This window comes from Botryllus schlosseri, chromosome 5 (assembly GCF_051294905.1).
Source record: "Botryllus schlosseri isolate E-star chromosome 5, Bs_hap1, whole genome shotgun sequence".
NCBI classification, from domain to species: Eukaryota; Metazoa; Chordata; class Ascidiacea; order Stolidobranchia; family Styelidae; genus Botryllus; species Botryllus schlosseri.
In genome coordinates, this window is record NC_137240.1 from 1181335 (window position 1) to 1205961 (window position 24627).

A 24627-nucleotide genomic window follows, 5' to 3' on the forward strand; every position below is an offset into this window, starting at 1 on the left:
TAGTGCTCGCTCGTCCGTTGCTCGATGGTATGGAGGACGAGACAACGGTAGCGAGGGCAATTTGTACAAGCGAAAAAAGACAATTTAAAACAGTAATCAAACAATCAAATCACTAAAATCGTACAAATACAATTAGCACAAACAACATATACAAATACGGACAGTTGAAAGACGAACTGATTCCTCTAAAAACGTTATCAAATAAAGGATAGAAAAATCATGCGCAATCGCAAACAACTTCCAAATGACGAGTGTCGAGTCTTATCGTCCATCGGTTCTGTTGCATAATATGTTTGCGTTTGGAATTTCATGATCCGTGATCAGGTCCGGAGGTCGTTATCAAGACTTATGCAACACCAATTGGTATAAAAAATATGGCGTTTTCTCAACACGCCGTGGATATAATGCCAGGACTTTCACAACGAATCTACATTAGTGCATCGACTATAGAGTAAGTAGCCTATACATGTTATTTATATTATATTGCGAAGCAGCTCGCGATCAACCGCGCGGGATAATGATTCTGAAAGCCCACGTGGAATGCGCTTAAGAATCATTTCGGGCAGAGGTTCTTAACCTTTTGGTAGTACGTAAACCTGATTTTTTTTTGGGTGGCTGCATATAACCCCTAACCGCAAAATTTCGGTAGCAGATGACTAAAAAAATATGCTTGGCAATTGAGGCCTTCGGTGAGCACTGTAAATAAGACAAAACAAGAACACGAGTCAAACATAAGGAAATATGTTATAAATAAAGACATGCTAGTTTCACAATTGTAGTTTCAACATAGGCCTTTGATGGACCCTGAAAATTAGTACGCAGATCCCCAAGGGTTCCTGATTTTGAGATATCACGGAACAAAGATCCCGGGACATCAACTTGAATTGGGTTTAACCTAACTTGTGAAACATTTTAGAACACTTCACGATGTTGAAGAGCATTTTTCTGTCGATTTGCATTCTTGGGTCTGCCTACGCGCAATGGAACCCGAACTTCGCGTCGGACCGCTACGGAATGGTCCATTTATTTGAGTGGCACTGGGGAACCATCGCAGACGAATGCGAAACAATGCTGGCTCCAAACAAAATCGGAGGTGTTCAGGTAAGTTCTGTTGCACCTGTAAGGGGAATATAAACATCACATGAGTGGTATCCTTTGCGTTTGGTCGGTATACACTACGACGGCCAGCAATCAAACCGTAGGAACAACTAGTTGTCTCATTAGACGATCTAATGCGAAATGGCGGTAAACTAATTTTAATCCAATTCGTAAAATGTTTCTACGCTCCTAAGTCTAATCTGATTTGTGAAATGTTTCTATTCTCTCACATTTTAATTCTAATATAAGTTCTGGTTTTCCTGTAAATGCGACAGGAGATCCGTAGAGTGCGAAACGAGCCAAGATCGAAGTGCAGGCGCTCGCCAATCCCATACTTATGGGAATGTCCTCTGATTTGATTTGAACTGAATTTGATTGTCGTTGTCGTTTTTTAGAATTCCTAGTTAAATTAAATTTCAATTTGTACGAATCCTATAATTCTAATTCTAATCAAGTTAGGAAAAGCTAAAAATTTGATACGTTCGCTGATGTGAATAATATCTAAAAACCAATCATTGTGCGCAGATCTCGCCTCCGAGTGAAAACAGAATTGTACAGCCGAGGCCGTGGTGGGAGAGATATCAACCGATCTCATACAAGTTGGAAACTCGATCTGGTAATCGTGCCGACTTCATGTGAGTGACGTCTTCGGGTTCTGGGTGTCTTATCTCAGCATTGATACTGCACAATCCAGTTGGATTTAAGACTTTTGTAGCAGTTTCGATTCAATTGCCGAGAACCTGAATTTTAGCAGATTTACGAATGCTCTGACTTGTACAAAATACGACTCTCTAGTTAGTTGACAGTCAACTAGTTACTGTTCTTCGAGTAGTCCTGGTTCTAGGTGCGTATTTTGAATATCCAGTAGTTTGTACATGTACATGTACAAGTTTGGCTGACACAGGCCAAAAGTATTTTCTACTAAGAAAATTAGCCGCCGAACAACTAGAAAACCTTGTGTCTTCTTGTGGCGTTAATCGCGATATTATGTTGTGTGATGCAGTTATTGTTAGCTCAGAGTCATCGCTAGTCGCTACTAACAGTGGCGTAGCAGAGATGAGCGGATTTGGAATTTCTATGTCCTAATCCAATCGAAATCCGAAGCTTGAAATCCAAATCCAAAACCTAATCCATAACTTTTTCATATTCAAGTCCATGTACAATTCTAATCCGATTCCAACTTGAAATTCAGAAAAAAATGCTAATTTACGCAAGGGAGGGATTGGAAAATCTTTTTTCACAACCGACGATTCTCTTGATTTAGGATAACTTGGCACAGGGCTGCACCTCTCATGTTCATTTGCACCGAGTGAACCATAGTGTAGTGTACCATAAGTAAAATAATAACTGATCTGAATAAAGTTTGTCGCCATTCGCCACACGACATATTATTCTCCCCCAAAATTGGTAGTAAATCCAATCCAAATACTAATCCGTTCAGAAAAAAACTCTAATCCTAATCCAATCCAAATCCGACAAAATGTCACAAATCCTGTTTTTTCAAATCCTAATCCTAATCCATGCTCATCTCTGTGGCGTAGCCAGGGGGGAGTTTTAGTGGTCGAAACCCTTCGCGTTTCAAACTTGTTCTGATGTTCGTGTGGAAAGCAGATTCGATTCAAACAAAATAAAAATAAAGAAGTTGTTTCGGAATTGAATCTACTTAGTTGTGTTTTAGTAATTTAGTTGCGCATTTTTAAGGGTCATTATGGTTGCAGTTATATTCTAGTCGCGAGTTTTGAAAATCTACTAGTTGTAGAAGTATGTGTGATGGAATAACGATTTCTGCAGCGACATGGTGGAGCGATGTAATGCTGTCGGCGTACACATCTACCCCGATATCGTCATCAACCATATGTGCGGTGCAGGCGGTTCGGGTAAGTCATTCTATGACGCCTTATTTGCGAAATGGTGCCTCATCGCCTAATTTGATAACGGCTATTTTACGACTGATAGTCAGGAATGATCGAACTACTCCGCGTCACATTTATGACCTTATACAATGTTGACTAAATATATTTTATTGCAACTCTTCGTACAGTGCAGGGATACTCGAATATTTTTAGCGAAGGTTCAAAAGTACTTTTTCGACCTTCTACTTCCGGCCCTCCTGGCATCCCTTTGAAATGTATATTTCTACTTATAAATAGTAGAAGCTTACGGTGTTACTTTTAATATTTCAGCAGCAATACCAAATGCTTTTGGCTCTCCTGTACGCTACATGCTGAAGTGATTGATTTATTTTCACTCTCGTACGTTTACTCCAGGCACTGGAACTGGCGGTACTTACTTCGATGCCGATTCGCTGGACTTTCCGGGAGTTCCCTACGGCTACACAGACTTCAACACGGAATGCACGGGCGGTATCAATTACGCAGATCCGTGGTCGGTAAGGAATTGCTGGCTTGTTGGACTGACTGATCTCAACCAAGGAAAGGATTACGTGCGAGGTGAGAACTTGGCCTACGATATCCGAACGGAATTGACGGAAATATTCACTTGCAGGAAAGATGATCGACTTCATGAACGACATGATCAACATCGGTGTCGCCGGATTCCGAGTCGACGCTTGCAAGCACATGTATCCGGGAGATTTGGGAGCCATTTTCGGAGGCCTGAGTAATCTTAGAAGCGACGTCTTTGGCTCTGGGGCAAGAGCATACATATTCCAAGAAGTCATCGACCAAGGAGGTATTTTTAGAGCGTAGCTAGTCAGTTTCCAACCTTCCAGTGGCTTTTTGACCGTAACCATAGCTTCTGTTGTACTTTGAGAGTCTAGAACGACAGAATATATAGCAAAACGTCGATCTATACAGCGACAATCTGTTATTCTATGCAATAATATTCAAGCTTTTAACAGATCGTCTGACTCACCGTTTTATTTATACGTAGGGTACATAGCATAGTAGTACAGCGCCATAGCTTAGGAAAGATGCATTGCTATATACGGCACCCTATAAATTATTAGATCATTTATATCATATGTATAACTCGCCTCACTCAACTCCTTCCTCATCAATTCCAGGCGAACCAATCACTGCTGGCGAGTACACCGGGATCGGTGCTGTGACTGAGTTCAAATACGGCCTCAACCTGGGTAACAACGCTCACTCTTTGCAGGTAGGAGGGCCAAAGATGCTTCAATACTGTACTCCATCGACTGACTCAGTCTGATATACTCAAACTCCTTCGTCGTTTTTTCAACTCCACTGAATATCCTCGATGGGCGACCAAAGTAGACAGCGCTACTACCCCCGTAGAAGTAACACATCACAATTAGGTAACCGTAGAAGTAACACATCACAATTATGTAAAAGTATTCGAGTACCACAAAAAAGTAGAAGTGCTTCATTACTGACCAAGTCTTATCCTTCTGGGAAATCTCGCTTTTCCGCTTTCTCAAACGAAGTCACTCCTCGCTTTGCAGTTAGGGCTGCATTTAAAACAAAAATCAATTTAAAATAAACATGTATTAAACAAGGCCCTTGTTTAAAACATGTTTTTTACTGTTTATTTTTTATGCCATGACGTCACGAATATTCAATTCAGACGTCATATTGGGTTGACAATGACAATTGAAAATATAGGGAAAATATAGCTTCTTTGACAAAATATCTGTACTATTGCTGTTGAACCGACTATTTTGAGGGTTCTAACCTTCCCATATCGATATACGTCGAATATATCGGGTGGTAATTGTCCGTAGGCTCATACAACATGTATTTTGGAAAGTATTCACACAATTATGGCATAATTTTACAATTTAAAAAAACACAATTTTATTTAAAAAAAAACACAATTTTTTAAAGGCCATTGTTTTAAAACATCTTTTGCTTTAAATGCAACCCTATTTGCAGTACTTGTCAAACTTCGGAGAAGCTTGGGGCATGCTCGCAGGAACCAGCGCTTTGGTCTTCATCAACAACCACGACAACCAGAGAGGACACGGCGGCGGAGGAAGCATCGTAACGTTCCAAGAGCCTGAAGGTATATTCAATTATCATTTGTACCGCGGGGCTCAAACTGGAACAGTGGTTCCCGACCTGTGGGAATTACATAGCATATTATACTCCGTTGGTATGCCTCCTTTTGAAATGCAGATTGTATCTCCAATATTTCTTATCTCATTTGCAATTCTGCAATTTCTGTTATCGGTGCCTCAATTAGCGAGTCTGGAGCGCTATCACTCTTGCACTCTCGCTGCGACACTGATCGCTTGCTCTTGAGCAGTGGCGTCGTTATTTCAGACGGCATTATTATGTCGCATATTGCCAAGCTCCGTGACGATGCAAAATTCGAGTGTGATTTCGAAGGGTTCCAGGGCCATGAGCGAAAAAAATTTGTAATCAGTACCGGGGCACAATTCGATTGTTTCTAGTTATAAGAAATTCGCGCTCGAAAAGCCATTCTAAATGGTGTCGTAAATTGCCTTTGGTCAAATGGAGAAAATGACGTAACCCAAACGCAGTGAGCCGTTCGATTTCGTTGTGTTCACACCATTGTAGGACCATAGTGTCCTATATGGTGTCGACACAAGCAAATCTCACGGTTCAATGAAATTGTATCACGTCATACTTTACATTTAATCCAAGCCAAATTGACGGTGATTTTTGACCGGCTTACCGAGCATTGAATTTGATGAATCGGGTATCAATCGAAAGCTGACGCTGTACTGCTTGCGAAAATATAAATTTTATTCCACTCATGGTCCTGGAACCCCCACAATCAGCCCCAAATTATTCATTGTTGAGTAGATTAGCAGTGTGACGCAACAATGCTGCCTGGCGAAACGAGAGTAGCTCAAGAGTGGGGTTGTGGCCGAGTGGCGAGAGTGGGATCAGCTGACGTCGCGGCAATAACAATGCGCAACCGCGCTACAGAGAAACACTGCGCTGTTGATACTTTTTCTATGCGCTTCGGTACAAACGAGCACACACCAGCCTTTCCTCGACTTGTAAGGGTAGAACTTGGTCCACAGAATGTATTTGGTCCAGGGGCGGGCAACTTCTCCAGTCGGCGGGCCGGATATGGGAAAATTAAGTACTTGGCGGGCCGGATTGCTGAATCGATACGATATTGACCCATTTATCCACCTATACCAGGAATAAATCGCATTCAATGAATGTATTTTACCGACAGCAATGTTACTTCAGAACCATTTCACGCCGATAATGACGAAGACAATGTTGATTTGAGAACAGAATTGTCATACAGGTGCCGTCATGTCTGCATCTCTCTGATCAACCAACACACGGTGCAATCCTTAATTAAGATTTCAAGGCGTTCGATAGGCCCGGTACCCCAAATTTACCAAGCTATCAATTCATTGAGGTTGAGTGGGTGACGCGATAGCGTCGTTGTTCACCTGTGTGACATATTTAATCTCGATTCGTCCTCTCCGAAATTTCAAAAGTGTCCCGCGAGGCCGCGAGCCGTTTTGAGTCGGCAACCCCCGACATATAAGCGGTGCCTTACAAATAAATGTAAAGGAACATTGCAGTCGACGAACAGTACGATTACCAATAACGACATTAGGGTTGAGTACATCGTAAATGCTGATGATGCAAGTCTTCTCGCTACGACGAACTTACGCGTAAGCTCCACTCTCGAACGCTACATACAGTCACTAAAATCTAACGTAGTAAGCAAGTAGTGCGGAATCTCGGCAGACTGGGGCCGCGGGCCACATTATCATGTAAGACGGAATACTGTCTGCGGGCCGGATAAAATCCCTTCGCGGGCCGGATCCGGCCGGCGGGCCGTATGTTGCCCGCCCCTGATTTGGTCCCTACCAATTTTCGCGCAATTTCCTCTAGCTGATAGAGATATGTAGGCTACGTCTAAGTAGTCTACATTGGATATGTCAGATTATTATGTTATCGATTGCCTTAGCCCGCTTATTGTTGCGTAGGGCTCCAGAGATGCGTGGCGCTGTTGATAATTTCTATGGGCGCTTCGCTAAAAGCGAACACACAATACCAGCCTTTCCTTGATTTGTAAGGGTAGAACTGGGTCCACAGAATGTATTTGGGACCTACGAATTTTTCTTCAATATCCTTCAAGTTATAGAGATCCTTCGGTCTAGGTATAGCTATATACATTAAGTATTGTATTAGCCCGCTTGTAGTGTCGGTCCCCAGAGGCAGGTTGTGCTGTTGATGGCGGGTGTCGATACTTCCTACAGTCGCACACCTTACGAGCCTTTCGTTTATCTTTAGGGATAGTGGTGCACAGAATGCATTAGGGCCTTTAATGTTTATAGCTGCATAGACGGAAAGATATATAAGTTGCAGAAGAATGCAACCTGCCTTTGGGGACCGACACTACAAGCGGACTGATAAAATATTTAGTGTATATAGCTATACCTAGATGGAAGGATCTCTATAAGTTGAAGGATATTGAAGGAAAATTCGTAGGTCCCAAATACATTCTGTGGACTGAGTTCTACCCTTACAAATCAAGGAAAGACTGGTAATGTGTGCTCGCTTTTAGCGAAGCGCCCATAGAAATTATCAACAGCGCTACGCATGTCTGGAGCCCTACGCAACAAGCGGGCTAAGGCAAACGATATCATAATAATCTGACATATCCAATGTAAACTACTTAGACGCAGCCTACATATCTCTATCAGCTGAAGGATATTGCGCGAAAATTGGTAGGGACCAAATACATTCTGTGGACCCTCTTCTACCCTTACAAGGCAAGGAAAGGCTGGTATTGTGTGTTCGCTTTTAGCGACGCGCATAGAAAAAGTATCAACAGCGCAGCGTTTCTCTGTGGCGCGGTTGCACATTGTTATTGTCGCGACGTCAGCTGATCCCATTCTCGCCGCTCGGCCACATCCTTGCTCTTGAGCTACTCTCGTTTCGCCAAACAGCATTGTTCCGTCACACTGCCAATCTACTCAACGATGAATAATTTGGGGCTGACTGTGGGGGTTCCGGGGCCATGAGTGGAATAAAATTTATATTTTCGCAAGCAGTACAGCGTCAGCTTTCGATTGATACCCGATTCATCAAATTTAATGCTCGGCAATCCGTCCTCCAAGTCTGAAATATCGGCATTGTTCAGAACAATCGGGTAACCGCAACACAATGGCCATAACAATGACCCGTTGCGACTCTCCGATTGTTCGAACAATGCCGATATTTCAGACTTGGAGGACGAACTCTAGGTGGATCAGTGCCTGATCATTATTTTAATTTATATTTTCGGAATCGGTGCATCAGTAGCTTTCGATCAAGACCAGATTCAATAATTTCTGCGCTCGGGAAGATAGCTTTTGGATTGCCAGAAATCCTACAGTCGCTTACGCAAAACAATTCCCCACTCCAGCCTCGGCGAAGCGGAACGAAGCTGCAAAATCGGTCGTTGCCGTTCCATGTTTAATTTCTATAGTAGGACACTATGCTCCATGCTAATACCAACCTGTTCGTACAAATTGAATATCTCAGACAGTAGTCCGCTGAACGACAATCCTCCTATAGTCACGAGATATATATATTTGAGAAAGTACAGGCTTCTTGCATGTTGAAAGATATGTGATAAAACTTATGTTCCCAGAACTCAAGATCTTGACGGCTTTCATGTTGGCGTGGCCGTACGGAGTCCCGAGAGTCATGTCGAGTTACTACTTCAGGTGAGATGTTTATGCAATTTTATACCATGTTAACAAATCACCTTACCATTTTAACTATTCACCAAAATTCTCCACGGCTTAATGGCTACAAATTATACAAAAACATGTGTGATTTAACCATTTGCTTCTTACAGCAACTCGGAAGAGGGGCCCCCAGCTAACCAACGTAGCATCAACGAAGACGGTTCGTGCGGTAACGGCTGGGTTTGCGAGCACAGATGGAGACAGATCAAAAACATGTTCGCATTTTCAACGGCCGTAGTTGGTGAGAGAGCTTTTTCATCGCGACAAATTTAGGGAGTTTATGACCTCGAGACCAAATCGGACAGCGCCCTCGTTCCGTGAAACGGATTACCAGAGATAGTCAATAACGAAGTACCTGTACCTTTTCGGAGACTTTGCCTACTTGTAATACTAAGATGCCTATAACTAATATTAAGTGTTACATTTCAGACGACTTCTACAGTTTTTTATACAATATAACTTATTCCACTTTACATTCGGAATTTTCAGATGTAGAGAGTAGCTTTGGGATAAGTTTACATCAATTGTAGGAGTGCTATTGTTATAAAATCGACTCATATTGCCCCTTATATCACGGTAACTGGTATTCATTTGGTGATAGTAGCGCAGGCTTGTCTTGCAAAAGTAGTCATTTTGATTACCTGCCAAAAGTATACGAACCCGCGACCAAATCTAATTTTTTAAACTATATAGGACTACTTAGTAGTTTTCAGGCCTTTTTATGTGCAGTACCTTTTACACGTGTTAGAAATCGCAGCTGGTATTTGAAATTGAGCAGAAAGTTACAACGTTACGTAGGGTCACCGTATTTTGACATCCGAAAAAAGAAGACTTTTCAAAAATTCTGAAAGCTGTAGTAACGGAAAAGAAAACTGGTGATTTTGAAAACATTTCTACCAATAGTACGTTGACTAAAAAATAGTAAAAGGTCATATTTTCATTTCTGCTCCCGAGTACCCGTCGCGCCGTATTTTTCGTTGATTTTCTTGCCAACTCTATCGTTCGCTGAGTCACAGTCGACTTTTTGATCGCATTTTAATTTTTTTAATTTTAATTTTAAAGAGGACCCTAACGTTACATCTACTTCTGATTAAGTAACAAGGCTGTATATTTGACCACTTTTGTTCATTGCAATATTAACCATATCCAATCCATCCTGTCCAAATCCATCAATATTGTATCGCGTCCATATCCAAGTCCAAATGGCTGAAATGTGGCCAAAAGTGGCACGAAAATTGGCAGTTGGGAGATATTTCACGTCCAGGTCCAAATCCGTCTTTAAAGTGATCTTATATCCGTATTCGATGCGGATCCGGTCAAAATCATGAACTCCGATTTTTCAAATCAAATTCGAATTCCATGCTCATATCCGCTTTACACTCTATAGGTACTGGGGTCGACAACTGGTGGACCAACGACAACAACCAGATCGCGTTTTCTCGCGGATCGAAAGGATTTTTCGCCGCTAACAACGCCGGATACGGCATGAGCGAATACTTGTACACCGGACTGCCGGACGGATCTTACTGCAACGTAATCCTCGGAGATTTCTACGACGGCAAATGCGCGGGTGCGTGCTGATTCACTCTCTTGGTTCGCGCTCTCTCCGACGCGCAGAATCGGACAGCTGGATTCTTTTCAGCCTTTCAAAATTATGTATTAGAATTAGAATGATAGCTACACAGTTTTTTTACGAATAGGTTTAGAAGTAGAATTACTGAATTGGGAATTGGGAATTCAATTGGTCATTGCCTTAAATTCTGAATTAGAAAAAATATAATAAAAGTCACGTTCAGTTCATATCATATCAGAGTTAATTCCCATAAGCACGGGAATGGCAAATATCTGTACGCCAAGCTTGGCTCCTTTTACACTATACAGTTCTTCTGTAGCATTTTCAGGAAAAATTCTGTTAGAATTAAAATTATTGCTAAGAGAACATTTCAAAAATCAGATTATAATTATTGATTACCGGCATTTAGGTCTGACTAGACAACCAGAATTTTATAGTTGTCCCGGTCTGATAGTTGTGATATTCCACCAGGTGAATGTGTCACCGTATCCGGAGGAACCGCGCAGGTCAACGTCGACGGAAGCGGAGAAAACCGAGTTTTCGCGATCTACACAGACGCTATGACGACAGAGTGCAACGTTGGCGGTGGAATCAACGGTGGAGGTAGGGCCGATGTCTTGATGGCATTTAAGAAGACAGGTGGTTAGTAGCAATAATGTACTCTCTGAGTACTCAAGCAGATTTTGCTGACTTTTTCCACTGAAGTGGTTGACTTTTTGACTACTTCATCTTCTATATCATCTATTGTTAGAATTTCTTTTAAATAACTTTGTATCGCTACGACGGACTATATTGCTCCTTTATCCCTGTAACAGAATTTATTTTCGGAAATATGCGACCCATCGTCCCAATCTACCTTTTTGAAGCTACGTCATTGAGTGCTTACTTTGCGGGTGTTTCGTTTTCTACTCCCACTGAGAGGAGTTTTTAAATGTCATCAAAAATCTATACTTGCACGTGAGTATCAACAGCTAGTACTTTCACATCCTCTGTTTGAGCAACATATTGGATGACTTGATATCTGCAACGATTGCCCGACATTTAAGCATGCGACACTATGAAAAGAGACATTTAAGCATGCGACACCTTCGGATGGGACTTTGTAAACCCAAAACTAACCCTATCCCCAAGCCATATAACTCAGAAATCAACCCTTATAGATATCCTAGTCTGGGACCTAATCCTAACCTAACCCGGTATCCAACAGTAGCTCAAGCTAATCTGAATCGTAACACACATTGTCTATAGTGTCGCATGACGAGCTCCCACGTGGTGAAATGCAACATGCAATTATGTCGCATACTGCTATGTACATATTGTACACTGACTCTCTGCCACAGGTAGCGGTGGCGGCAACACGGGCGGCAGCACGGGCGGCGGTGGCAATGTCGAGACCACATGCACGGATTGCACTTGCCCCGATTACGAGAAGGTCGACTGCGGCGAGTTGGCGTCCACGGAAGCCACATGCACAGCATCTGGGTGTCTCTGGTGTCCACTACAGGATGGCAGCACGGCCCCGTGGTGCTTCCACAAAGCTTCCGAGTCCGGTGGAGGGTCTGATGGTGGATCGAATGGTGGATCCAATGGTGGATCTAATGGCGGCGGAGGTATGAATAAAAAAGGACGCTGCGGTATAAACGCGATGTGGTTTCTAATTAAATTTGAAATCGTAAAGAGCAATTTTTGAGCAGGCAAATACGATATCAGAACCGTATTTGAAATGAATATATGATAGAATATGTTCTCAAATTAAAGTGTGATGGCCTTCAACTCTAGCAGTGACGAAGTAAAGCTGTTTTAAGCTCTAATAACCTGTGTATAGGTTCCAGCGGGTCTTGCAACGATTGCACTTGCATGGAGCGAGTCGACTGCGGTGAATTGGCTAGCAATGCTACCTCGTGCGCGGCTTCTGGCTGTCTCTGGTGCCCGCTGGAGGACGGTAGCACACAGCCTTGGTGCTTTCACCCGACTGGTGATGTCGCTACGACACAACCGAGTGGTACAACTCAACCTAACGCTGCCACGACTACTACGACTGCTTCAGGTGGGTACATTCAAATATACGCATAATTGTACGTGATCAGCCTTAATTAGGCCTGCTACATGTCCTTAGGAGGATTTATCCTAGTTTCTCGGGAAAGGCGAATGGTCCCCCGAGAACGCTAAAAAATGCCCAAATGTCCTCGTTTTCGCATTTCGAGGTTGTTGCTAATATGCTTTCAACAAGGCGTTTAATTTATTTCCGAAAAATGACTGCAGCCATGATAAAGGCTGAATTGCTGGTTAAGAAAAGGTCTCTGACGAATTGCCTTACCAGCGCTACCTTCGCGGTTGTTATTGCAAACATTGTAACATCTGGGCCTTTTTACATACCAGGATCTGTTGAGATTTTCTGGCGGATTTCGAACTCAACAGATCTATTAGCTGGATCAGTTTCGAGCATCTTGACGGTTGTGTATAATTTCAATGATATTTAATGTGAACAATTTAACGAGCTCGGTAGAATGACCATTCCTTGTTAGCAGAAGGTAAGGTAACCACAACGTATTCATGGGCTGTATGCGAAAAATAAATTTACTTTGGTGTTTTTGCGTCTGTTTTTGTAGCTTTTGCCTTGCTTTGTTTTGTTTGTTTTTTGTAAATTTTGCCTGCAAATAACGAGGAAATAAACATCATCAAAGTCAAACGTAATAATTCTACTTTACGCTTTAATTGCCGGCCCAATATATCTTCTTTTTGGGTGCTGAAAATATGGTAGGATATCTTAATACAGCCAAATACTCCAATCTCTCACGACCTCGCAACATGGCACTGCTGAAGGGCTGGGCTCTACTCCATCAGTCACGGGGTTAAGTTATTCTCAGCTCCATTCAACTTCTCAGGTTCTAGCGGGTCTTGCAACGATTGCACTTGCATGGCCGGCCGTGTAGACTGTGGGGAGCTGGCTAGCAACGCAACCACTTGCGCGGCTTCTGGCTGTCTCTGGTGTCCATTAGAAGACTATAGCACGGAACCATGGTGCTTTTATCCCACTGGTAACGTGGCGACGACACAACCGAGCGCCACAAATTCACCCGGTACTACTACTACATCTGGGGTTACTCAACCAAACTCTGCCACGACCACAACCGCCGCTGCTAGTGGGGGCTGTAACGACTGTACCTGCATGGACCGCGTGGACTGTGGGGAGCTCGCTAGCAACGCCACAACTTGCGCGGCTTCCGGCTGTCTCTGGTGCCCATTAGAGGATTATAGCACGCAGCCTTGGTGTTTTCATCCCACTGGGGGCGTAGCGACGACGCAACCAAGCGCCACAACTGAACCCGATTCTGCTACTGGCCAAACTCAACCCGCCACGACCACTTCGACCGCTTCAGGCAAGCACACGTCCCCCCTCATATGTGATTTTCTACCTAGGTAGTCAGGGTCGAAGTAGGCTACTACTTTTTCTGAGTACCCAATCAGACTTTCCCAACTTGCAATATATACTCAAGCGATTATTACTTTAGAATAATTATACTTTTATAATTGAAAACAGTTGTTAGGCAAAACTATTTGCTTGAGTACTTTGTAAGCCTTCATTATCATCTCCTGTTTGAAGTAGTTTTGGAAATGTCTTATAAATCGCAACTACTAGTTGTAATGGAGTAGCAATCAGGGCTGTAAACAAGTAACACGATTCCGAGTCACAAGTCAATATAAATGTTATAGTTTTGATTCGAGTCAAGTCGAGTGATTTCGAATTCACTACCGAGTCAAATCCGAGTCCAATTCTAGATTCAGAGTGCTGAATCCGAGTCTTAGTGTTGAGACTGGAGCCCCTGTTCAAGTTCAGTTCAGTTTCGAGTTCAAGTCATATGTTCAACCCAATTTTTACAGCTCTATGTGATATCGAATGCGGCGGTTATATAATATACTGATTAGTCTCAATCTTAACGGTCTATAGCCCTAAGCTTTCAAGTACCAGTACTGATAGACGAAATACCATCAGTGGCGTGGAAACTTTACAATACTTCCAAGTCTCGAGTCATATGACTCGGTCGACTCATGAGCAATGACTCGATTACACATATTGACTCAAGTCGAGTCGACTCGATTTCTGTATTGAAAATTACTCGAGTCAAATCGAGTCAACAAATGATCACGACCCGAGTCGAGGCATGACTCCGGTTCTTACAACGTTTGTACAAATATACGGCGTTATCTCTACTGGATTACCGAAACTTACTCCTGTGACCAGTGCCTATCTGATTTTCATACGGTGTACTGTTTGGTTCCGTTCAGACGAGTCCTGTACAGACTGTAATTGTCCCTCCCACAAAAAGACCGACTGCGGCTTCATGGGAATCGACGCGAACGGTTGCAACATCAAGGGCTGCATTTGGTGCGAGAGCTCTGTGAATGGGGAGCCTTGGTGCTTCTATCCGGATAGTGACGGAGACGGAACCGGAGACAGTGGAACGAGACAATGCTACGTTGACGTGAGTCGTCTTGATTGTTTCAAAACAGAAATGGACAACTAGAAAATATTAAGCTTTTCCTAGTTAGGTCAGAATTAGGATTTTAGCTACACAGCTTTTCCCAAATCACACTACAATTTTAAATTACCGAATTCGCGAGACTTGGATATTGATTGGTATTCATGATTGAATAGAAATGAAACAAAATCCAAGTTCAGTTCAAATCAAATTAGAGTTCATTCTCAAGAAAACCATAAATCAGAATAGTATTAAAAAAATTCACAAATGCGATTGGAATCAGGTTACCGGCACTTCGATCTAATTTTTCCAATTAAATAACTAGAATTATTTAGTTGTCCAAGTCTGTCTCGAACACTCTGGAAAGTAACTTACTTCACTTTTTCAATTTCTTAGGACGCGGATAAGACCGATTGCGGCTACATGGGAATCGACCAATATGAATGTGAAATGGATGGCTGTTGTTGGGCAGCATCTAACGCAAACGGAGTGCCTTGGTGCTATCATCAAGTACAAGGATGAACTGAATTTAATCGTGTATTCTATATTTGGGATATAATTTTATAAAATCTTGTGACTGCCATGGGATTTTGCAATGCAAAGGATGAATTGCGTTTCATGGTGTGCCCTACATCTCGAATATAATTTTGTAGACCTTTTTGATTAAAGTGGGATTTTGGAATCAATTTGTGAAATACAGAGGCTTCGCTAAATAGGTATCGCTGTTGTGGTTTGGATATTGTCAATTGATCCGAATAGTAAGGCCTGTGAGATGAAAAGCGAAGCCACAGCGAAAGTTTTATTCTCACTGAATATTCGCTGTAGCTCGAAGAAGTTCGATTCGAAGAAGTTCTTCGAGACATAGCAGCTAATCGTGATGTGGACATAGCCGTACTGGGCAATGCCATGATTGGATTCATGGCCATAATCCCGCGTGCTTATTTATCATTTTATCAACTATTGAAGAAGTTGAACCGCTCTGAATATGCTTGCCTGCGTGCCTCATCTTCAATATTGTGCAGCTATTTTCCACATTCCCAGAAAGACGCTCGGGACACCTGAGACTATGTGGCGACACAGTAGTGTGCCGCGGCATGCAGTTTGGGAATCACTGCCATAATAGGTAGTACTGAATTCCGAATATTTTGTTCCGTGTTAGATAGTAGAAGTTGTCCGGATGAAGAAATCCTTGCGAAAGTGAGATGTCATCTATATTGTGGCTTGTGTAGCAGTAAACACACAGTACCGGGTATATTTTTCAGTGCTGCATTTAAAGGAGGTTTTTCAGAATCAGTTATAAACATAGCAACGATATCCCTTTAAAAACGTCAACATTTTGATTACATGAAATAAAAGAAATGCATTAAATGACCGACTATATGTAGACATTTGATTGCGAATTGCAGCCCGTAGCATAATCAGTCGATTCAGTCCAGTAATGCGTTGCATCGGCGTACGCCAGTCGCAATCTAGTCGCTCTTCGGTTTTAACGATGTCAGCGCGACGGTCCACAGGAAGCCGCAAAAGTTGCCAAAGAGCACCCTCATCTGAACCCCAATTTATTACGACTGTATCACTCTCAACTCGTAAATATTGAGATAACTTGTTTGATTATTGGCAAACGTACGTACACGGCTGTAGGATAGGGTTGTTAAGATATAACTTATGTTTTCCGGATTCCGGGGATTCACTGATTATATTGTTAGGTTGCCTAAAAAACGCTGCACACCAAATTTGTCTTGATTCCCACTAGTCAAAGTCGAAAAAGATCCAATTGAAATTTTCGAATTTATTATAAAAAATAATTCAAATTTTACTGTCAACCCCATAAAATTGTTAAGTTGCCTAAAAGAGCTACGCATACCAATTTTTGCTCAATTCCAACTCGTAGAAGCGAAGTTGTTGCAGTTGAAAGTTTTAAATTTGCAAAAATAGCATTGACGATGAGAAAATCCTGAATTATTAATGAAAAACTAAAATAACTTCCGATTCTACGGGTTGGAATTGCGTCGAATTTGTTTAGCATCATTTTTGTAGACAACTCGACAATTTCATGAGGTTTACAGTAAAATTTGGAAAAATAATTTTCACTTTTTTATAATAAATTTCAATAGTCTCTGCGGCGGCTTCTACTGGTAGGAATTGAGCCAAATTTGGTGAGCAGCGTTTTTTTAGGCAACCCAACAATTTAATCTGTGAATCCCCGGGATCCGGAAGAAACGTTATTTTTGAACAACCGTACTGTAGGATGATCTCACCTGAGGCGGTATGAAGTTCAGATTGATTATTTGAGCAACAGTATAGTACTTCCAATTCATTGTGAGAGTGAGCCAGTAGACCGCTTTCAGCCTCGTAATTACCGCGTCTGACGTTCCTTGCTGAAAATGTTACTTCGTATCAGAGTCGGGAAATCGAATACCTCTCATGTCATAAATATAGTAAGAGCGAATTGCTAAGTTCAAATATGTATGTGTCTTTCATACGATGGTTGAGGAAATAATAACAACTACAATCATGACCAATTGACATGCACTATGTGAAATGCTACGGGTTGATTACTATTTGAAAATCTGGTCTGTATGTGAACACTAGGGCTTTTGAAAAATGACTTTTTTTCTCAAATCGTACTGGCTACTTGATAAAATCGTTAGGTTACTTAATTTAAGCCTACACACCAAATTTGGTTCAATTCCGAACAGTGGAATCGGAGTTATTGCCGTCGAAAAATTTGGATTCGAATAAACTAGTATTTACGGTGGGCACCACTATAATAAGTAATTAAAGAATTGGTCACCGCAAATACTATTTTCTTCATAATCCAAATTTTTCGACGGTAATAACTCCGCTGCCACAGGTTGAAATTGAACCAAATTTGGTGAACATCGTTTTTATAGACAACCTAACACTTTCATTGGGTGAACAGAAAATTTTCAAATTTTTTGTTATTTATTTTTATGTAATAAATAGAAACTTTCTTCCCCTGCAGCAATGCGGCTACTGGTAGGAATTGAAGGCTTCAATAGTGGAAAGATAGGGTCCAAAACTAGAATTCCAGCCTGTCAATAGCTTCTTGTTGAGATAGGTGCATAATACCGGAACTCGACTAATCACTACTAATCGCTACTACTAATCATACATTGAAATACATACATTAAAGACACCTGCGTTAACAGGTCCGCTGAAATATTTGATCGAGACCACGAAAACGGGGTTTGTGAATTCTGAACCAGGTGCTGTTATTGTGTACCGTATTTAGAGTGTAGTCACGATGGTTAGGGTGAGGGTTAGGGTTAAAATCCTAACGACCTCAAACTGACCTCCATTGCCGCCATTACCGAATGGAACACGAGACTGTAGAAGGGGGTCAAAATGAGCCTCTCTATCAGCAGCCGTTTAATGACGGCGTCGCCACTTTTGCCGGGCACGGCTCTCGCCAGAAAATTGTAGAAGTAATGCAGCAACGGGCCGCTGAAGAAAAATCCGAACGATGCGAACCTGTAGCGAAATCAGAACATTGTCATTACAAATCAATTTTTTGGTTTTGGTTTCGTCTGAAAGCTGGGAATTATTTACCACTCAGATTCCCAGTATGCGGTGTTTTATCAGGTACGATACGATTCGGTACAATATAATTTCAGAGGAGGTCAAAATAGTCATTGTCGGTACGCAAATTGGAGGAGAAATAATGTCGGAAATGCCTATATACTCAATCACAAGTAGAAGCAGCGATTTCGAAGTAAGTAATAAGCATGCTAGGCCTATCGTTTTGCCAAAAAATCTGCAGAGTTTTAATTAATTCTTTTCTTTCGCGGACAGGTCTTTCAAAACATAAATGTTCACGTTCAGCATTGAAAATTGATCCTAGCTCATACACTATGAATCACTAAAGTGTGCCCGGTGAACCGAAAACACACATGTTTCGATTAAAGAGATTAACTTAATTAATACACCATTTTTTTAATCAATTGCAGATGAAAAAGTACCGGTCCAGACCACCTGTTGGCGATTTTGCCAACCACTGCCATAGCGCGTTACAAGGAGCTGATGAAGGCAACTTCTACTTTGAACAAACTATAAACAACATTTGCGTATATTTGATATTTGAAGAAGTTTTTTTACCTCAATGCCGGAGTAAGTGCTATTTCGTTCGTCAGCCCTCTGTGCTTATCGATAGCTTGTCCCGTAACATTGGCTAGAAAGGCAACGATTCCACTGAAATGGTAAGTATATACTGTATGAATGTCGTAATTCAACTATGAAGGAATAGAATACGCAAATTATTCACTAGTCAAAGTCACCAATACGAGTCGGCGAGAGATGTCATTCACTCCATTTTGCGAACGAATCAATTTTCTATATGTATGGTATCTTAAGCTCCACTTCCGAACGATATGATACGATCAATAGCGGGTCCGCATGTGCTGTCAACTAGCAAGTTGGAGATCTCATGCACGCAAATACGCGACGTAATTAATTCACCAATACGCGCGCCGGGCAATCAATTTCAATCAATCCATTCCACGAACAAATGAATACACAATACACATCCACGGCGATGGCGCAATATTTTCACAAATGAAATTTTCAAGAAATATTTTCGTAAAAGTCTGTTCAGTCATGACACCTATTTTAGATGAGTCATACCTTCCTCATCTTTTGATATCTCGAGCCTGCAATACATCTTCTAATCGGTATGTTTGAGTATTAGCGCAAATCAATTACACCCATTAAAGCCTGTTCGCAGCAAGTTATGTATATTTGAATTAGCTCGCATGTAGTCAATCTTGAGCCAGTATGACATCAAATCACAGAAGACGAGATAGTTGAGGCCAGCGCGCCCGCACATCATATTAGTACACATCAGGAAACGTCAATCAATCCATTTCGCATGCAAACGAATAACATTCTCTGCTGGAGATGGCGGGCCGGTGAACACAAACGATTCTAGCCAAACTGTTAATACTAATTGCAGATTTGCAAATGAGCCAAGGAATATTTGAGAGGAATCGGCATTTCTAAAACCGGACTTCGAGTTTGAAATGGAAGGGGTTTACACCCCTCAAACCCACATCTGGCTACGCCGCTGCTACACCTCCCGATGAGTGGGTGCATGAATCCGCATTCAGGTAGGCCTATATTTAACGACAATGTCTGTTTTAAACCGGCTTCACTCAATGCTTGTTCTCGTACTTATCATTTCCTTTCACAGGAAGGCAAGGCTACCAATTTCATAAAGCTATTTCACGGTTAACCACAAACTACCATCGCGGTGCTGATACCATCACGGTACCTTGTCATAGATTTGGTGAAAATTGGCCGCTTTTCCAGAGCCCGCATGTATCTTCTCTGCAATTCTGCGGCCATACTTTTGTCCGATCTTCTCCCATCGTCCATTTTTTATACGCGCAGAGACGAGTAAAGTGTAATTTCGAAGGCCTGCACCTATGCAACAACGCCGTATATAAGTAAGACCTTACCAATCTAACTGAACACAACAATTTCATTATAGCTGACTGCTGTTTGGGATCAATGCTCAATTGCTCATTCAGCTCAGAGATTATAGTTACATGAATTTCCTCGAGTCGGCTGCGACAAAGCGTCTTAATCTAAATACCAGCGGTGACATGATACTTCTCGGTCAGCAAATACATTGCAGCATTAAACTTGTGGAGCATTTGTTTGCACTTTAGGTAGGCAAACGTTGCTTGGAACATATTGAGCGTCTGATCATGATTGCCCACTAGGGGAAGGCTCTGAGGTACCGAAATAGTGCCAAATGATCGTTACTATTTCAATATCCCCACATAGAAATGGGAAGGAGCTACAACGGTCCGACTTACCTTATAAATTAGGCCACAGAAAAAGGTCGACGTTGTAAAAGCGCATTGCTGCATTTGTAACGGCCCGGTATTCGGATTGGAAATGCCTGTTGTATTTTGAATCAACCAATTAATATTGGTGTTAAAATTGGCATAGATAGCTCGTTATTGATAGTTAGATTTATATAAATTGTACATCATGATAGATCACTTACCTACCGTAGGGTAGGAATCTAAAATATCATTGTTATAGTCAGTGGTCGGTGTGTTGGCTCTGGTGATCCAGCAGATACCGTGTAACGTAACACCTTAGCAATCGTATGCTTGAAACTTCGTGCTTTTTGACCAGTGTTGTGACTGGTGGATGAGACTTCAGTCTGCCTTGATAATAAGAAGCAAGTGGCAATGGATTTTCAGCATAGAGCAGGGGGAAAAACGGGTGGAGGAGGCGTTGCCTCTTTCTCGGAAGCCAACAGAGACCGACGTGAAAGATTGAGGCAGTTGGCGTTGGAAACTATTGATCTCAATAAAGTAAGCTTTTTGTCGACATTGCAAATGAGACACAGTCCATACCGTAGTTTACATACTGGTAGCAATTTTCCATTTATGCGAATCGATCGAATTAATTTACATGCATATAGCTAGAGAAAACAGATTCTTATTCAACTGTATTTTAACTGTTTTTACTTTTTGCAGGATCCATATTTTATGAAAAATCACCTTGGTTCATATGAATGCAAGCTCTGTCTGACTCTTCACAATAATGAGGTAAGAATTTACCTCATCCTTGATAACGTTCTATTATTCAGATACTTATTAAACTCCCTACTTACTACAGTACAATATTGTGACGTTTTGGAAATTTCTGATATTTTTTTAGCTCTAATGGCCGATACCAGTATTTCTTTCCAAGTCTGATTGTTAGGTTGGTTAAAAATTGCTGCACACCAAATTTACCTCAATTCCAACCTGTAGAAGCGAAGCTATTAATGTTAAAAATTATAAATTCATTCAAAAAATTCTGTATTTCGATTTCAAATTTTGCTGGCCACTCGATGACATTGTCAAGTTGTCTTGAAAATGATGCGTAACAAATTCAAATCAATTCCAGCCGGTAGAAGCACAGTTATTGTAGTGAATCCAAATTGACATTGAATCCACTTTATGACATTCTGCATTCCGGCACGCTTCGATTTCAGGGAAGTTATCTCGCTCACACGCAAGGTAAGAAGCATCAAGCTAATCTCGCTAAGCGAGCGGCTCGCGATGCAAAGGAAGCCCCCGCTCAGCCGGCACCCATGAAACCAATGGTTGAGGTGAAAAAATTTGTCAAGATCGGAAGGCCTGGCTATAAGGGTATGTGCGTATATCTAGTTTCCACTTTATTGATAGGGCTTGACAGAATCGGTGCCTTAGTGATTTAATTTTGAATCGAATATTAGAGTATTACTCGTTATGACGTCAAACAGTATATATTAAGGGGGAAGTGAAAATATGTACCTTCTATGCTACTATAAACAATAGAATGCCGGCTCTACATCACAAAGATAATTCGGTAATATTTTGAACTTTCCCATTTCAATGCACTTTGTGACAATGCTGTTGGTTGATCGCGACTTCACAGAAATCTCATTTCCACTAACATGAGTAGCTTTGTACGAAAATTTTCTGTGGATGAGTTAACTCTTAGCGGCACTGAGCGTGTATAATTAACATACTGGAAAAAATCATCTCTCTCCTCGACTGGAGTCATTAGAATTAATACTTGATTCATATTTGAGTACTCTAATCACGGTGCCCAGCACTATTCCTTGATAGATCATTGATGGATTATTTTTACGCAGTTACCAAACAAAGGGTCCCTGAGACTGGACAACAAAGTCTTCTTTTCCAAGTGGATTATCCCGAAATAGTGGATGCAATCATACCGAAACACAGGTTAGATTTTCGATAATTTTACTTTGATACTAGTTAGATAGCCTTCTAGTTTACTGGACCACGACCTGACACCTTTTTTGTCACCTGTCATTTTATGTTAACTTCTTATACTTTCCATTCAGTGTGCAACTGTGCATACATCCTTTTTTACATCGCCTAGGCCAGATGGGTGTCTGATTTCGAAGGCTACTTCAAGTCGTTTTGACACTTCCTATCTTTCATTGTATCGCAGTCTTGTGGTGCGTTGAAATGATCAAATTTTTAGCAATAAATTGAATTGAATTGACATACAAGGAAGCTACTCTGGGAGCAGGTCTGTAGAAACAACTGGATTTTCAAAATGACCAACCGGAGCTTGGATTAGAACTAACAACGTTTAAAAACTAAAACTGACTGACTATATGGTAACCCTGTCCCTAACTTAGTTGAACGTCATCGAAATAGATTGTTAGTTTTTGCAAGTCTGTCTTGGTTTATATAGATCTGCGCAACAAAGCATATTCATAATGGTGATACAACAGTTGATTGGCAAAGATGTTTTGAAATCTCTACTAGTTTCTGACGAGTACCACTGACGTGTGTTGGCCAAAATTTTTGGCGCTTATTTGAATATGAATATATTTATTTCAGATTCATGTCTGCATACGAACAGAGAGTGGAGCCTCCAGACAGGAAGTGGCAGTACCTTCTTTTCGCTGCAGAGCCGTACGAAACAATATCATTCAAGGTGAACATTCACTCATTTCGTACATTTCATTAATTCCTAACTAGTCAGTACAGAAGTATCTCTACTTTGTCGCATTTCTCAAGTATGTTTTGTCTGTGATGGTCATGTTTTTATACTGATTCACATCCACTGTATAATTTTTTCACCCATAGCAGTAAGATTATACTTAATGTTCACTGCGAATCAGCGTTACTCTTGCTGCGAACCCCAGGATTTTTGTGATCCTGGTAAAAACCACTGATGTAATACGAAAACATATTGCAGGTGCCGAGTAAAGAAATTGACAAAGGAGAGAGCAAATTTTGGACTCATTGGAATCGAGACACAAAACAGGTTGGTTTTTTGTGGAAATTTCTGATGCTCGAACGGAGCATTGCTAGGCATCAGCGGGTTAGATCTAATTTTTTGAAATCATTTTTTTTTGCTCACTTGCTTCTAACCAACTTGGCAGTTTTCATAGCAAAGTACATGAACTTGGTTAATTCCCATAACTAGCATTTTCTGCACAAATTCATACATTTCTTCAACTTTTGTCCCTCTTTTTAGTTTTTCTTACAATTCCACTACAAGCTCGAAAGGCCAGGAGACGATCGGGACGACGAGATGCACATCGGTCCACCTCCCATCCTCAATTCGGACCTACCACCCGGTGTTGGACCGCCCGGAACTGCCCCGCCTTTTCAGATGATGCAGCAGGGCATCCCTCCCGGTATGGGTGGATGGGGGCCCCCGCCTATGGGCGGAAATAATCCGCCTCCTCCACCGATGGGCCCTCCTGATGGGGACATGCCTGAACATTGAAGTCTGATTATCGACTAACGTGGTAATGTCTGAAGTTTGGTGTCAGATGGTTGGGAAGATGCACTGATGAGGTTTTATATTTGGGCGCCAATCTGTTTGTCAGTACGATTGTTGATGTGTTCATTATCGCATGTCAATAAAGTCGAGAATCGCCTGTTTGCTTCGGACTTCCATATACTGCTGACATATAGCTGCCAGACTTGTACAAACTACTGAAGTGTCAGAAATGACCTACTCGCTACACGGGGGTTATGGTTACCAGTAAGCGTCGATTGTTTTCTCGCGTGCAGTTCATGAAAATTCTGTTATGAACTCCGGGTAACGAATAATGGTGTCACAAACGCATCTAGTACGAGTGGCGTGGTGCGAAATAAACTTTCGCCTAATTTTTAGGGCTACTGGTACATATTATGAAGTCTTACGTTGAAGTTAACGGCGGTCGTCGTAACAGACGTCCCACAGATATTGGGTGTACTCGAATCAGCACGTGACATCTGGCATATCACACCGTAAACCAAATTTTATTG

General features: G+C 41.6%; 3 protein-coding genes across 4 annotated transcripts; 2 read left to right on the top strand and 1 right to left on the bottom strand.

Annotated features, from left to right (window-relative positions):
- The first annotated feature begins 306 nt into the window (after positions 1-306).
- On the top strand, positions 307-15501 carry LOC145438553 (alpha-amylase-like). 2 transcript variants are annotated; one of them, XM_080315892.1, is made up of 17 exons: positions 307-451; positions 917-1101; positions 1624-1733; positions 2890-2975; positions 3366-3548; positions 3604-3789; positions 4124-4218; positions 4956-5085; positions 8662-8737; positions 8872-9002; positions 10149-10331; positions 10806-10937; positions 11675-11944; positions 12160-12381; positions 13220-13714; positions 14622-14818; positions 15212-15501. In XM_080315892.1, exons 2-17 carry the CDS (start codon positions 928-930, stop codon positions 15335-15337), a joined length of 2796 nt encoding a protein of 931 aa, XP_080172018.1. In that variant the 5' UTR covers positions 307-451; positions 917-927; the 3' UTR covers positions 15338-15501. The 2 variants fall into 2 exon arrangements, with proteins under 2 accessions (XP_080172018.1, XP_080172019.1); XM_080315893.1 differs by lacking the exon at positions 13220-13714.
- A 552-nt stretch (positions 15502-16053) lies between these two features.
- On the bottom strand, positions 16054-20314 carry LOC145438556 (peroxisomal membrane protein 2-like). Its single transcript, XM_080315895.1, has 5 exons — positions 20106-20314; positions 18935-19027; positions 18133-18310; positions 17074-17193; positions 16054-16362 (listed from the first exon to the last, which is right to left on the bottom strand). Exons 1-5 carry the CDS (start codon positions 20207-20209, stop codon positions 16285-16287), a joined length of 573 nt encoding a protein of 190 aa, XP_080172021.1. The 5' UTR covers positions 20210-20314; the 3' UTR covers positions 16054-16284.
- Positions 20315-20963: 649 nt separating this feature from the next.
- On the top strand, positions 20964-24254 carry LOC145438555 (splicing factor 3A subunit 2-like). Its single transcript, XM_080315894.1, has 7 exons — positions 20964-21165; positions 21331-21402; positions 21834-21990; positions 22479-22572; positions 23203-23299; positions 23564-23632; positions 23846-24254. The coding sequence occupies exons 1-7, from the start codon at positions 21040-21042 to the stop codon at positions 24098-24100; spliced, it is 870 nt and encodes a 289-aa protein (XP_080172020.1). The 5' UTR covers positions 20964-21039; the 3' UTR covers positions 24101-24254.
- Positions 24255-24627: the final 373 nt, after the last annotated feature.

Excerpts from the sequence above, each read along its gene's own strand:
- LOC145438555 (XM_080315894.1), top strand. The coding sequence starts at position 21,040 with ATGGATTTTCAGCATAGAGCAGGGGGAAAAACGGGTGGAGGAGGCGTT. Across the intron at positions 21,166-21,330 it reads AAACTATTGATCTCAATAAA|GATCCATATTTTATGAAAAA; the intron begins GTAAGCTTTTTG and ends TACTTTTTGCAG. Across the intron at positions 23,633-23,845 it reads GGAATCGAGACACAAAACAG|TTTTTCTTACAATTCCACTA; the intron begins GTTGGTTTTTTG and ends CCCTCTTTTTAG.
- LOC145438556 (XM_080315895.1), bottom strand. The coding sequence starts at position 20,209 with ATGGACGATGGGAGAAGATCGGACAAAAGTATGGCCGCAGAATTGCAG. Across the intron at positions 18,311-18,934 it reads GCACTTACTCCGGCATTGAG|GTTCGCATCGTTCGGATTTT; the intron begins GTAAAAAAACTT and ends ATTTCGCTACAG. Across the intron at positions 17,194-18,132 it reads CGGTAATGGCGGCAATGGAG|CAAGGAACGTCAGACGCGGT; the intron begins GTCAGTTTGAGG and ends TAACATTTTCAG.
- LOC145438553 (XM_080315892.1), top strand. The coding sequence starts at position 928 with ATGTTGAAGAGCATTTTTCTGTCGATTTGCATTCTTGGGTCTGCCTAC. Across the intron at positions 3,790-4,123 it reads AGAAGTCATCGACCAAGGAG|GCGAACCAATCACTGCTGGC; the intron begins GTATTTTTAGAG and ends CATCAATTCCAG. Across the intron at positions 4,219-4,955 it reads ACAACGCTCACTCTTTGCAG|TACTTGTCAAACTTCGGAGA; the intron begins GTAGGAGGGCCA and ends CCCTATTTGCAG.